The following is a 14677-nucleotide window of genomic DNA, read 5'->3' on the forward strand; positions in this document are numbered from 1 at the left end:
ATCTGACAAAATGTTGAAGATCCTGTGCTCAGCAGCTTCCTGCTTTTATGCAGCCTTCTGTTTTTTTAAAAACCAACAACATTCCGTTTGACCTCAGATTTGCTTCTCTGTCAAAAAGGAAAACACAGTCGTTCTGTTTTCACAGTTGTTTCTTTGCATTCCAGGAAACAGACCAAAACTGCAGCGTCACCGGATAAGGCCAGCTCTCGCCGGGATCGGCAGGAGGGCAAATCCTCCAAAAGCTCTTGTCAAGAGCAGATAAGGCTTTTTCCCACTTCTCCTCTCAGGCATGATTCAAGCTGTTATTTACTTGGGCTTTTAAACTCAATTGGATTATCATAAAATCTGATTATTAAGTAGCCAAATGAAAACTGGAGCAGCGGAGACAGAAGAATTGAAGAAAATTAAATTCCATTAACAGAACGATTTATACAATCAGAATCATATTCAACTGAGCTTCACTTCCCTCAAACTGCTGGTGAACATTCAGAAAGGTTGACTCTTCCCCTCGCCATCATAGAGGAAGTTGGAAAATTCTTGCTCTGGAAGTCTTATTCCATGATTCCAAATGAGGGTTATAAAGAAGGACTGTACCACACACTCACACACACTCCTATATACGGTAAATTAGAATAGACAAAGGTGATTTTGTTCTGTGAAGCATTCAGAGAGGGATTAAATAAACCTGGTTGGTATGTGTATTGCTACAAAAGACTTCAACTTTTGGTTAATATTGGTAACTGTAGGCCACAACAGTCTCAGAAGAGAATGTTGAGTCAATCCATATTACTTTTTTGGATCCAGAATGAGGGATTTTTGTGCAGCTGAGCCGGTCACACGGCCACTACAGCCACCGTAGCCTTGCTGCTGGCACTCTCAGGAAGCAGTAGGTGGAGATGACCCCTGCTGGGAGGTGTCAGTCGCTCATGGAGCTTTCACTCTGTTCCAAAAAAGAACAAGACGACAGCAACAGCTCCCGCTTTTTGGGATCAACCTAACATTAAGAAAGGGTTACTGTCCATGATTTCAAAGTTGGAGCTTCAATTCTTTTTAGGTGCTTGTAGTTTTCATGTTTTCAGTCTTCGTTGAGCTGCCGTTATTTGTGTGATTTAGTTATTGTTGTAGACCATTTTGTGTTTGAGTCAGACTCCATTAGAGAGAGAAACAAAGTCCAGAGAACACAGATGCTTTATTATCAACATCGCCTTCTTCTGTGATCCGTTGGATTTGTTTTCCACTGTGGATTGGACTTTTTTTTTTTTTAACCATGCTGCTGCTGGTGTTGTTGCATCTCCAGGTTTCACTCCAAGAACAGGTAAGACACCTCCGGCCTCTTCTCATTTTTTCAAATGTGCTTTAGATTCAAAGAAACCTTTACATACATCAACGTTTGTCCTCAGATTGGTACTGCTGGACAGTGCGATGTCCCACAGTTGGAGACGTCCCACAGCCTCTGCACGTCCTGGGCTGCGTGCACGGCAAGCAGCTGCCTTCGTGGCTCCAGCAGCGTGGGCACAGCTAACTGCAGGTAGGCACCAAAAGTCAATGAATGTAAAGTTTACAACAGTGACAAAATTTACGAGCCCACTTTACAGGGACTTTTTACATTTTGCCACTGCTACACTGCACCACAAATCATCAAGTGTGAAATAGCTGAACTCACCCGACTGTTTGCTAAGAACTGCAATTAAAGATGGTGTAAATTCGGTGCTGTCCTCGCCTCATGTTCCCAGTTATGTGGTCCAAATCGGCGGCAGAGAGATGGAGCTGGACGGGTGTCAGCACATCTGTGTGAGGAGTTATTTGAAGCCAGTATGCTGCCCACAACACTGGGGACCTCTGTGCCTTGGTAAGAACCACACGCTCACGTACATGTTCACCTGAATGTATACTCAACATCACTCTGAAATTTCCTAATGAGGCTTTTGGGCTGAATTGAACCTTTACAAATAGCTGGATGTGATCCAAATAGGGATTTTTATAGGAGCCAACAGTCCCTCTAATAATATGCCTTTAGTGTAGATGGGTGAATGCAGATTTGAGAGGTTAAAGATGATTCAAAGGCCGTGCATGTAGCAAACTGTAGACCACTGGTAAAGCTGAACAAACAGAGTGCTAGTTTGTACAGATTTTATTAAAAAGAGCCCCTCAAATTCAGGATTAGCTCATTTAAATGTAATAATGTTGAATATTTGACAGAGCCTGTCAGGGCGTGAATGCATCCTGGAGAGAAATGTCATTATGTTGGTCTTGGTTTGGTTTTTAAATGGTCTCCCCCACTCTCCTAACATAATATCAGTTACTGACAGTTGAGGCGAGACCCCCCAATTTGAACTTGTCTGTGATTTGAGTTGCTTTAGGATTTTTTAGGTGTGAGAGTTTGATGTGGAACTAATTCAGCCGTTATATTTGCCTGGCTAAAAAAGTCTAACAGATCTGCAGGGGGGGGGGGCATATCTGAAGGACTTTCTTGCTCTGGTATTGTGCCAGGAACAAAAGGGGGAGGAACATTTCCTGCCATGCTTCCTGCGGACAAGCCAATGCAGCAGTTTTGATGCATTAACCACCGATACCCCCAAATCAGCAGATGTGGCCCGGCTTGGTAGAGATGAAGCAGGATGTTTTCAGGGTAACCACCTGGAAACAGAGCTGGATCAGGGGTGACTGATGAGTTACAGCGCAGAGGCTGAGATTTTCTTGTTGATGGTTGATTAGGAGACACTTTTATTCCCCAACATCATGTAAAAGGCTGTCTTTTGCAAATCCTTTCACTTCTTTTTATCATATAAATACTGTATAAATACTGTTCCTTCTGCCTGTGGGTTCCAGGCTTGTAAAATCTTGCAAACTAAATTTGTGTAACCTATTTTGGCAAGATCATACTGACAACATATAGACAGATGACTCCAAAAACAGATCCAAGGCCCGGAAAGAGTTTCATTTTATTTATTAAATTACACAGTAGTGAGTCCACATAATCGTACCAGTTTCAAATCACTAAGGGCAACTCAAGACTTCAGCTAATTGAACCATTCAACAGTAAACAGAAGACTACAATGTTGTGCTGAGGATAATCAACCCAGCACTCAGAGGAAGGGCTGATATATACAGTACAAGGAAGCAGCAGGATGCAATTAGAGCCAAGTAAAGGAAAGAGATGATTATGCATTTAAGGGGGAGGAGGTGAGTGTGTGGGAAAGGATAGAATATACAGAGAGAGAAACAGATTTCAACTGGAACATTAACCCGCCCTAACCTAACCTAACCTAACCCAATTTAACCTAATCCAACCTACCCTAACCTAACCTAACATACCCTACCCCAACCTAACCTAACCTAACCAAGCCTAAACTAACCTATCTTAACCTAAGCCAATCTAACCTACCCTACCCTACCCCAACCTAACCTACCCTACTCTACCCTACCCTAACCCAACCTAACCTACCCTAATCCAACCTAACCCAACCTATTTTAACCTAACCCACCCTACCCTACTCTACCCTAACCTCTAACCCAACCCAACCTAACCTACACTAACCTATCCCAACCCAACCTACCCTATCCTAATCCAACCTAACCTATTTAACCTAATCCAACCCAACCCAACCTATCTTAACCTAACCCTCCCCTACCCCACTCTAACCTAACCTACCCTACTCTAACCTAACCTACCCTAATCCAACCAACCCAACCTATCTTAACCTAACCCAATCTAACCTACCCTACCCCAACCTAACCTACCCTACCCCAACATAACCTAACCTAATATAACCTAACCTAACCTAACCTACCCTACCCTACCCTACCCTACTCTACCCTACCCTACCCTACCCTAACCCAACCTAACCTACCCTAATCCAACCTAACCCAACCTATCTTAACCTAACCCACCCTACCCTACTCTAACCTAACCTACCCTACCCTAACCTAACCCTAACCCTAACCCAACCCAACCTAACCTACCCTAACCTATCCCAACCCAACATACCCTACCCTAATCCAACCTAACCTAACCTATTTTAACCTAATCCAACCCAACCCAACCTATTTTAACCTAACCTAACCTACTCTAACCTAACCTACATCCTCATATACAAGCAGAATGATCCGATAACATTTAGCTGTTTATTTGCAGCCTGTCCAAGCTGGTCAGGGAAGACCTGTAACTCTCACGGAACCTGTATGGATGGACACAGCGGCAACGGCACCTGCATTTGTGAAGTTAGTGTCCTCCGTCTTCAGGGTCTGCCATTGTTCACCAAAGACTTAAATTCCATAGCTTTGGTTAATGATCCTATTGGGCAGTGATGCATTTAGGGATTTGTAGTTTTTAATGCAAAGTTACTAGTTTGACCAGACAACCAGACTGCTGTGCAACGTAGAAGCAGGATTAGAGATTTATGACTTGTGAGGGATTTAGAAGGTGTTCATAATTATTTACCAATCTCTCCTTTTAGGAGGGATTCTCTGGATTTGCCTGTCAGGACTGTGCAAAGCCAAACTTTTATGGAAAGAATTGTGATAAAGGTATACTTCATACATTCACAGCAAAAATATGTCAGTATTTCAATAAGAAAATACCTTCACGTTCCCTAGGAACTATTCTTGGAGTTTCTACCTATAGTTTTTTGTGTTTTTGTGTGTTCAGAGTGTGACTGTGAGCATGGAGTGTGTAACACCGGTTCTGAGGGTGATGGACAGTGTCTGTGTCAACCACCGTACAGCGGACCACGCTGTGACCGAGGTAAATCTGGATTTTACACCCTTCTCAAAACCACAGACCACATTATAGAGCACGTGAGCTGTTGGGTAATTAATCACAGTTCAATTCTAATGATGGTCGCCCATCACCCTGTCACTGGTTACCCACTGTTCCACCACTGATGAATACCGACCATGGCTGAGGCTTTGGAGATGTGTCCCACCAGGTTTCAGGTTTCATATTTTTAGACCTGATTAGGTTTTAGTGCCCTCAACACGCTGATGACTTTTTACGTACGTGAGCAGACAATAGTGCATCGAGGGCAGTGAGATCTCCTGCTGAAAGGTCTCCTCTGCTTGTTTGAAGAGCAGCTGGACAGCCTTGAAGGTCAAAAAGCTTCTCAAAACAGCGGAAAGGCGACAGTGGGCGACTCCAGTGGGCCTGCATCCATCCCATGTATCCAGCCGAGCATCAGCCTTATTTAGAGTCTTATTAAGAACTTCCATAATTAATAGTAACCAGCTAACGTGTTGTTTTATTTCTCTCCTGAGGTGATCTTTTCTGTGTTTTGACCCGTGTTTTGTTTTGAAAGTCGCTAGTTGCCACGGTGAACTGTTATTGTGTACTGTTTTTGGCAGTGACCACTGAGTGCAGTAACTGCAAACCCTACTCATACTGTAAAGAAGAGCGAGAGGCCACCTTCTGTGAATGCTTGCCAGGGTACAGGAAGACAGCAAACGGAAAGTGCGGAAGTGAGGAAGCATCTCCCTTTCACATGGGTGACATCACAGCATCATCATTTGTAGGGAGGACTTCGTTTTAAAAGGTTTTCCCGTTCAGGTGTTTGTTCAGCGAAGGACTGCCACGTAAACGGCCAGTGCTCCATAAAGGAGTCAAAAGTCAGCTGCTCCTGTAAGCAGGACTATGAGGGTAATGGCAAGATCTGTATACCCATAAACCCCTGCTCCAAGGACAACGGAGGGTGTCCCTTCAACTCCACTTACTGCGTCTTCAAGGGACCCAACAAGGTTTGGAGTTCTGACGGAATCAGGACTTTAAGCTAACATATAAAGAACTACCACAAAGAATCAATGCTAATCACAACAGACTATTGACCAGACAAAACAGTCTCTCTCTCTCTCGTTGTCTCTCTCTCACTCCCTGTCTCTCTCTCTATGTCTCTCTTTCACTCCCTGTCTGTCTCTCTCTCTCACTCCCTGTCTCTGTCTCTCTCTCTCACTCCCTGTCTTTTTCTCTCTCTCTGTGTCTCTCTCTCACTCCCTGTCTCTCTCTATGTCTCTCTCTTACTCCCTGTCTCTCTCTATGTCTCTCTCTCACTCCCTGTCTCTCTCTCTCTGTGTCTCTCTCTCACTCCTTCTCTCTCTCTATGTCTCTCTCTCACTCCCTGTCTCTGTCTCTCTCTCCCTCCCTGTCTCTGTCTCTCTCTTTATGTCTCTCACAGTCCAGCTGTGAATGCATGCTCGGCTTATCTCCCATTGGCGGCAGCGCTGAGTTTGGTTGCCAGCTCGTCTCTGCCTGTAAAAAAGACACATGTCACTCTACAGCTGTCTGTAGAACTGGACTCGATGGACAAGCAAGGTAAAACACCAAAAACCAAACCACTGCCCCACGAGAGCCCCAATAATCAAATAGTCCCTTATCAATCTACACTCGATACACCAGAAAGACACAGTCAAAAAGAGAATGAACTGTCTATTTGTCTGTTGTTTTACAGGTATCACAGGAGCATTCATGCCCTTTTCTCAGTATTTGGTTTAACAGCAAATCTTCTTGGGAGTGGGAATAAAATGAATTTAGACAAAGAGGGGAAGCCATATCAATATCAGCAGTGTTATCAGTATTCACAACATTGATGAATTATCTTGTTGGTTGCCATAAAATAAGAGGGCAACTTCTGATCTCGGACCTGAAAAACCAAAACAACAATATAACGCTGAAAGTCAGACTGTTGCAGCTCTCAACGTCCACCTTTAACTTGAATTAAAGTTAAAAAAAAACAATCAATGTTGCCAAACAATCAGCGTTACAACTGTTACACATTCTCAATTAAGAGGATGATGCATCCATCAAGCTGACCTTTAATTCAACTAGCTTGAATTTAGAATTTCTTCATCCGTCTAGATAGCAGGTTAGCTGGCGAGCCGTCTTGACGAGCATCTAGCATCCAAACATCAGGTTACTACTGTTGATTTGGAGAAGTGGTGGCAAACACGTGACCGTGGTCGGTGGTCAGATACGTTCGTCCAGCACATTTGTGTATGTCTACCAGTTAATACTACATCCTAAACCCGTTTCCAGGTGCGAGTGTGATGCAGATCAGATTGGTGATGGCTACCGTTGCTACGGTAACATCATGGACCGCTTGATCGAACTGGACCGCGCTGGAAGCCAAAGACACAACCTGAGTGGTGCAGTTGACTTATTTGGTAAAGAAAACAACAAACAAACATCAAGAATGTTGCTTTAAATTGGGATTGTACATGTGAGCATTATCAATCTGAGGAGTTTAAAAGTGTTGAGTGGCCATATTATTTAAACATAAATATTACTGCCAACACAGGCCAAAAGCCTTTGTTTTTACCCTCTTTATAGTGTGTTTGGGAGGTTTTACCCTGCCGTGCACTTAAAGTTGCACCAGTACCGGTGCAACAAGCGTTCACCCCCGAGCTCAGTGATGTTTTTGTGTGTGTGCTATAGAGAATGGCTGTTCCCTGCTGCTGAATCACAACGGACCCTTCACAGTTTTCATCCCTCTGCTCAGAAAACCCCTCACTGTAAGCTGACGTCTGAAGCAGCACCTCTTTCTCAACAGGAACCAGGAACACTGGATTTCATTGCTGCGCTCCATCTCGCAAATGACTGGAGTTGCCAAGAAACGTGTTATCTCTTGTTTAAATCAAAGTAGTTCTAATAACTACCAAGAACAATGGAGATGATTCATTAAATGTTCTTGTTTTTGTTTTTGTTTTAAATCGATGCAGGGCCTTAATGACGAACTGGTATGTAAAAACCATCTGATCCTGGGTCAGCACCTCTATAAAAATCTGGAGGGACGCGACTTTGATCTTTATGGAGGAGCAAAATTTAGGAGCAAAGGAAACAAGGTCCTACTTTAACTCTCAACTACCAAAAATTGAAATGACCTCCTGAAACTACTAAATATGCTTCAAAACAGATGTTTTAAAGCTACTACACCTACTGACAACCACAATAATCACCATAAATCCCAACCCAGGAACCCTCACAGACTTTTGTTTCCATGGGTTTTGTTTGTAGAAGTTCATCCTCATGCATGAGCCCCTGCGACTGTTCTCAGTCATCCAGGAGGATGTGCCAGCAGCCAATGGGATCATACACATCATTGACCAGCCCATCACAAGCATGCCTTCAAACAAAGCCCTTCGGGATGAACAGGTGACTCCATGGTCACACACACACACACACACACACATACTGTATATATATACTGTATATAATCAGTATTATCAGTGCTGGTCAACTCCTACAAAAACTATACATGTGTTATGTGTCTGTTTGTGTCTAGTTTGCCGACAAAACGATTAGAGACATTTTGAAGACGGATGACAAATTCAATCGCTTCCTTTCACTGGTCGATGTGAGTATTTCTTGGATGATGAGAACTTTTAAATCATTGTTGCAACAACATTAAAGGTTCTGTGTAATTAAGCAGTAAAGTAGTTAGTAGTTAGCTTAGTTTTGAAATGAGGTCAAATGTTCATGATGACGGCAGAATGTAACATAAATTTAGCCATCTTTGTGGATCTTTAACTAAATCTTTAACTAAAAATTAAAGAACAACAATAGGAAATCTTTCTGATTTCTTTCTTATTCTAATAGATTATTGGTCAGGACGAGGACAAAAGTCTAGACTTACTCCATTTTTATTGTAAATGCATACATATTTGACCTTTAAATAATTGTACAGCTAATAACCAGATATTTTTATGAACCGTTTTTTTGGACAAGATAATGAAGATAACTTTCAGTTGAATTATGAACTGTGACGAGGTAGCTCTGTAGCTCCAACACTCAAATGAGACACAGTTAACAGAAGTTGGGGGAACATTGTTAAATCCAGTCAAATTTCTTTCTGTCTTTGCAGAACTGTGGTTCACCCCCTCCTCTGCAGGGTCCAGGACCCCTGACTGTGTTCGTTCCCACCAACCAGGCGGTGGACCGAGCACGAGATGGTAGCATCCTGTACATGCTGACTGATGTATGGCTGATCATTTTACACTACGCATTACCAGCTCCTACCAGACATTTAGACTACATGTAAAGAAGCATGTAACAACCAGAACATTTCCGTATATTTTGTACATTTACAGGCCAAACACAAGTTACAGGAACTTCTGAGACACCATGTTTTCTCCCAGGCTGTTGTGAGTATCACACCTTTTCTGCCGAGATGTCTTTTTATCTTCCTTTCCTTTCTACAAGTTTGTCTATTGTGAATATTCACTTACCACTTGAAGACATTAAACCTGCTCGCCCAAACTCCTGGGGATGAAGCAGGGGCAAGTTTGGTTAATGGTGAATTTAATAAATCATTTAAATAATTATTGATGTAAAATGCATCATCAGAGGTCAATAACACCATCAGGAAAAAACCAGAACAGAGCTCAACAAGGTTTAAAGTTGGGTTTATATTACGCGCAAAGTTGTTACTTCATAATTTGAACCGTTCGATGTTCTAGCTTGTCATTATTTTTAGCTTGTCGTTATTTTTAACGTGTAGATGACCACCGATGACTTGGTTACCATCCCCCAAATAAAGACGATGGCCAATCAGCTTGTTTCCATCACCGTTTCTGACAGTGTAAGTCTCTCTTCGCAGTGCCCTAATTCTATACTTCCACCCATTCTGTTGAAATAGATGTGCCATCCTTCTCCTTTCCCCAGGGAAAGATCCTGTTAGGTGAGAAGGCCGTTCCTCTGGAGAGTGCCAACATTATGGCATCAAACGGGATTATCCATATGATTGATGGGCTGCTGTACCCACCTTCCATCCTTCCTATCCTGCCTCACCGCTGCGATATCACCAAGAGTATCATCATCCTGGTGAGCAGATGGAACCTTAGGGTTTAGGGTTAACCCTAACCCTAACCCCTAACCCCAACCCTATCCCTAACCCCAACCCTAACCCCTAACCCTAACCCCAACCCTAACCCTAACCCTAACCCCTAACCCTAACCCCAACCCTAACCCTAACCCTAACCCCTAACCCCAACCCTATCCCTATCCCTAACCCTAACCCTAACTCTAACCCTAACCCTAACCCTAACCCTATCCCTATCCCTATCCCTAACCCTATCCCTAACCTTAACCCTAGCCATAAACCTAACCCTAGCCCTAACCCTAGCCATAACCCTAACCCTAACCCCAACCCTATCCCTAACCCTAGCTCTAACCCTAGCCATAACCCTAACCCTAACCCTAACTCTAACCCTAGCCCTAACCCTAACTCTAACCCTAACTCTAACCGTAGCCCCAACCCTAGCCCTAACCCTAGCGTAACCCTAGCCCCAACCCTAGCCCTAGCCCTAGCCCTAGCCCTAGCCCTAGCCCTAACCCTAACCCTAGCCCTAGCCCTAGCCCTAGCCCTAGCCCTTGCCCTAGCCCTAACTCTAAATCATGTCACTCTGGAGGAACTAAGCTGAGCTGGACTATATAAGTGTTTGCATAATCATTGTCTGCACAATTAGTCACTTTGCACATCGCTTCTTTTGATACTTGTGGTTAGATGTCCCTTCATTTTTGTCCTTTGTCTTATTCAATTGTAAATCTGTTGAGAGGAATGAATTAACTTTGTGTGTGTGTTTGTGTGTGTCTAGGGTCCCTGTGTTCACTGCAGCTTTCTCAATGAGACGGAGTGTCCAGATGATAGCAGTGGAATGGTAAAACACACCATTATTATCAAAATAACGGCACTCCTCTAATCTCTTGTTTATTGAGTGGCTTTGCACGTTTATAGGCCCTTTGAATGCTCAGTGTCCAGGTCCCCTTCATTGTGTGTTCTTTTACTGTGAACATCTGTACTCAGAGAGTGTCCTCAGTCATATATTTTAGTTGTGGACACGTTAAAAAGTCCCAGTACCATCACTCATACACAAACAGAAGTGCTCCAGACCCACTGAGATCAAAGTTTGTGTTGATTTTTTTTTAAACTGGGTTTTGTAATTGGTCATGTAACACGTGATGAGGCGAAACTGCAACTCTCGTCTCCAGGACCGTCATCAGATCGGTTGTGACTACATGAGTTCTCCGCTCAGACCAAAGTCCTCCACTGGCTGTGCAAAATTCTGCAACATTACGAGACAGGTGAGCATTGAATGAAAAGATTCACTGTGTAACAACACTTTATTTGATTTACAGCCACCCCCCAAAAATTAGCTTAACTTTATAAATACCACTATTACTGCTGCTAACAACCCAAAACAATTTCGTATGCTGACCTAAATAATGAATTGAGTAAAACCACTATTTTGTGCTAACCAGTACTTTAATTGGAAGAGATGTGAAGATTTTTCAGATTTTGATATTATTGGATCACAGATTTGATCATTAACTATAGATTACATTGATTAATTGTCATTTATTCTTGATGCTTGTATCTGTGGATGTGCTCCAGTTGCCCCAGTGTTGTAAAGGTTTCTATGGCCCAGACTGTAAACCCTGTATTGGTGGATTCCAGCACCCCTGCTATGACAAGGGAAAGGTGCACAAAGACAAACATTATCTCAACAGAAGTGTGCTTTCTCGGTCACGTGTTGATCCAGTTTTCATGGGCAGTGTTTAGATGGTATCAGCGGCAACGGCTCCTGCAGCTGTCATGAAGCCTTCAAGGGCGTCGCCTGCCACATCTGTGTGGATCCATCCAAGCATGGAGAGAACTGTGATGAAGGTAATGACGTCGGTGACGGGGGGAAAGAAACGTATTCCCACTTATTGTCATCTACTGCACCATTATAACTGCATTCCTGATGTATCCATTTTGCAATTAGCAATTTTTCCTGTCATAGTCAATGCTTAGTTCAAACATGCATCGTTCAAACTGCAAAAATCTTCTGACCGACGGCCTTTTGTTTCGAAAGGATAGCGACATAATCGTGTCGGCATTTGTGCCTTTTCCATGGGTGCATTGTTTACCATGTTAACAGACGAGTTTTGCACATGTTCCAGCTGGCTGATGCATGTTAACAAATTTAAAAATGTTAATAACAACTAGTTTTCTTGCAGTTAGTTAAATATGTATAAATATAAATGTGAAATGCAGATCTAAATATTATGTACTATTCATATATGAATATAACTGTTAAATATAATTGTAAATGGTAAATGTCTCGCCAAGTGTAAAACTAAAGCTCGGCCTCAGACAGTTCGTCGCCCATTTCAGTCACGCGGGCCCAAAGACCTCAGAACAGCCCTCTCACACCTGATCCTGGATCTGGGAACAATGCTGGAGTGAAAGCTGAAGCACCCGGTTTTACCCTAGCTGTGTCTACACCTATTTGTGCTACGTTTCCCACTTAAAATATGATAAAAATGATTAAAAAAAATATGTGGCAGTCTACCAGCGCACCATCAAATAATGTATAATGCATGATTATTATTATTGTGTATATTTATATGTAATTAGATCAACATTTATAGTTTTATATAATATTTATATTCACATTTTCCCTTTCTTTTATACTTTCACACAACTTTCATTTATGTGGGTAAATTACTTTTCTCATTTAGCTAAATGCGAGGAAAGCTAGTTATAAGTGACATGATCATTTGGGGTCCCTTACAACTATATTGTAAAATGTTAAATTGACAGCTATCAGTCTCAGACACACATGCAGACCACATTTTCAGAACCAGTGGCCTTTAGAATGTTGCTCTATACAAGCAACGTGAAAAAGTTCCACTGGGGTCCTTCGCAGAGGACCGTTATTTTTGTGTTATTGATCCAACAAGGAGCATGTTTCCTTCTCTGTAGAGTGCAGCTGTGTCCATGGGGTGTGTGACAACCGTCCAGGCAGTGGAGGTGTGTGTCGGAGAGGATCGTGTTTGGAGGGGTATTCTGGAGACAACTGTGATAAGATGGCCACACCGTGCAACTCTGACGGGTTGCATGCGCACTGTCACATCCATGCATACTGTGTTTATGAAGAGCTAAACACCAAGTAAGATGATCAAAATTTAGTTTACATCCTGTTGTGTATCACTAACTTTGTTAACTTAACATTATTTTATTTCATCCTTAATATCATTGTTGTAAGTAGTTCAACACCATCAATACTAACCAAAATAATTCTATGCAATTCTAAAGCAAGTAATTAAGAATAGAATATTTAAAAAAAATAAGAAAAAGCTCTAAGCCAGCTCCCTCCCTCTGTCCTGTGCTGGGTAGTTCTGCTCATGCTTTATTGATTTGTCCTTGGACTAGAGCAGTTTTGTCTATGGGTGCTCTGTCTAAGTTAATAGGGATGTCATGTTTTTGAGGCAAAGCTTCTTTAAAGGGGTTTTCCTGACACAATATTTTTGCAGCCTGCGGTCTTTCCTAACAGACTTATTGTTGATCGCTGTATAGTTTTGATCCTTTGTTGATATGTCCTGGAGACATTCGTTTCCTGTCTGTGGTTCAGTGTCCTCCTAAATGTGTCAATGCATCGTCTTCTAAAAAGAAACAGGACACAGTCAAGCTGGTTCGATTTGCTTTTGCTCCTCGGTGAAAGAGAGGGTTTTGTCGATAATTTGGCATTGTCTGTTGCTGCTTGGGTCTCTATGGATATCGGTGCAATGCTTCCCAGCATTGTAAAGGTTGACCTCTACGACCCCACTGCTAATCTGTGCTTTAACCTGCAGAACAAATTTATATTGCAAGGAGGGGCTGACGAATCTGATCAGAGAAAAAGATATTCCTTTGGGACTAGTTTATCCCTTTTGGGGGTCATAGGGAGGATGTTGGATCCTGTCTCAGCCGCTATGTGGGTGAAGGTTGGTGCCTTCCCTAGTGATTCGCCAGCTCCTCCAGGGCCCATGGTGAGCATTTGTGGGTTTGGTTCCTTGCTCAAGGGTACCTCAGCAGTGTCCTGGTGCTGCCCCTACTATCAGAAGGCCTCCCAAGTTTTGTCTGCACTGAAGTTTGAACGCAGAACCCTCAGCTTTGCGGCCCCGTCCTCTATAGACTGAACTACCACCACTCCTAAAATGATGTTTCCAATGATTATTGTTCTCCTAATTGAATTAAACTCTTTTATATATTTTTTCTTCAGGTGCGTGTGTAGGGATGGATATGAGGGGGACGGTCACTCCTGTTCTCCTGTTAATCTCTGCCTGAAAAGCAATAAAGGCGGCTGTGACAAAAATGTAAGTCGTACTCTGTGTAATGTAAATCGTACTCTCTTGCTCATAAAAAAATCTATTGATTTTTTTGTCCTCTGAAGACATGTGGTACGCTTTATATGTTTCCTTTCCACAAGTCCTTTTGGTGATTCAGCAAGTGATTAGATTGGCGACACTGATTGACTGATTAGAACCGATACAACAGAAATGAGTCAGGAGCAAAAGTATGCAAGAACAAGCAGTGGGACCCCAACTCATTAACCCAACAAGGACTGGATTCAGACTCTTACTCAAAGTGAAAAATGATATCAAAGTTGATCCAGCTTCTACAAACTCTCCCACTACAACAGATAATGTGGCTCAGCCTTCTGCATGTCCTCCATGTGTCTGTCTGTATGGATGCCCTCCAACATCTGGACATGCTCCTAATGAGAGGGCCCTGCTGGATATCATCCCTTCCTATGGCATCGGTCATCTCTTAGACTCTCTGTCAGGGTACCTCTTGTGGAAGTCTTTGCCCTGTCAAATGAGATGCCTCCCCGGACCATCTCTGCACCCCTGCCAAGCCCATCATGCTGGAGGAGGTTGCCCAGATTG

At 42.8% G+C, this 14677-nt stretch overlaps 1 protein-coding gene across 1 annotated transcript in view; it reads left to right on the plus strand.

The window, feature by feature from the left end:
- The first annotated feature begins 903 nt into the window (after positions 1 to 903).
- The window catches only part of LOC101062040 (stabilin-1-like), a 39907-nt gene continuing 26133 nt past the window's right edge, over positions 904 to 14677 (plus strand). The window contains exons 1-24 of the mRNA XM_029826020.1: positions 904 to 1315; positions 1401 to 1528; positions 1734 to 1849; positions 4136 to 4221; positions 4458 to 4527; positions 4649 to 4744; positions 5341 to 5454; positions 5543 to 5730; positions 6165 to 6301; positions 7022 to 7149; positions 7421 to 7497; positions 7705 to 7827; positions 8000 to 8137; positions 8268 to 8339; positions 8847 to 8960; positions 9073 to 9126; positions 9483 to 9563; positions 9647 to 9805; positions 10579 to 10641; positions 10973 to 11065; positions 11376 to 11462; positions 11537 to 11648; positions 12732 to 12918; positions 14011 to 14104. Of these exons, the coding sequence (XP_029681880.1) occupies positions 1268 to 1315; positions 1401 to 1528; positions 1734 to 1849; positions 4136 to 4221; positions 4458 to 4527; positions 4649 to 4744; positions 5341 to 5454; positions 5543 to 5730; positions 6165 to 6301; positions 7022 to 7149; positions 7421 to 7497; positions 7705 to 7827; positions 8000 to 8137; positions 8268 to 8339; positions 8847 to 8960; positions 9073 to 9126; positions 9483 to 9563; positions 9647 to 9805; positions 10579 to 10641; positions 10973 to 11065; positions 11376 to 11462; positions 11537 to 11648; positions 12732 to 12918; positions 14011 to 14104 (2565 nt within the window). The 5' untranslated portion in view covers positions 904 to 1267. The remainder of the gene's footprint in view (positions 1316 to 1400; positions 1529 to 1733; positions 1850 to 4135; positions 4222 to 4457; positions 4528 to 4648; positions 4745 to 5340; positions 5455 to 5542; positions 5731 to 6164; positions 6302 to 7021; positions 7150 to 7420; positions 7498 to 7704; positions 7828 to 7999; positions 8138 to 8267; positions 8340 to 8846; positions 8961 to 9072; positions 9127 to 9482; positions 9564 to 9646; positions 9806 to 10578; positions 10642 to 10972; positions 11066 to 11375; positions 11463 to 11536; positions 11649 to 12731; positions 12919 to 14010; positions 14105 to 14677) is intronic.

Source organism: Takifugu rubripes, chromosome 19 (assembly GCF_901000725.2).
Source record: "Takifugu rubripes chromosome 19, fTakRub1.2, whole genome shotgun sequence".
Taxonomy (NCBI): domain Eukaryota; kingdom Metazoa; phylum Chordata; class Actinopteri; order Tetraodontiformes; family Tetraodontidae; genus Takifugu; species Takifugu rubripes.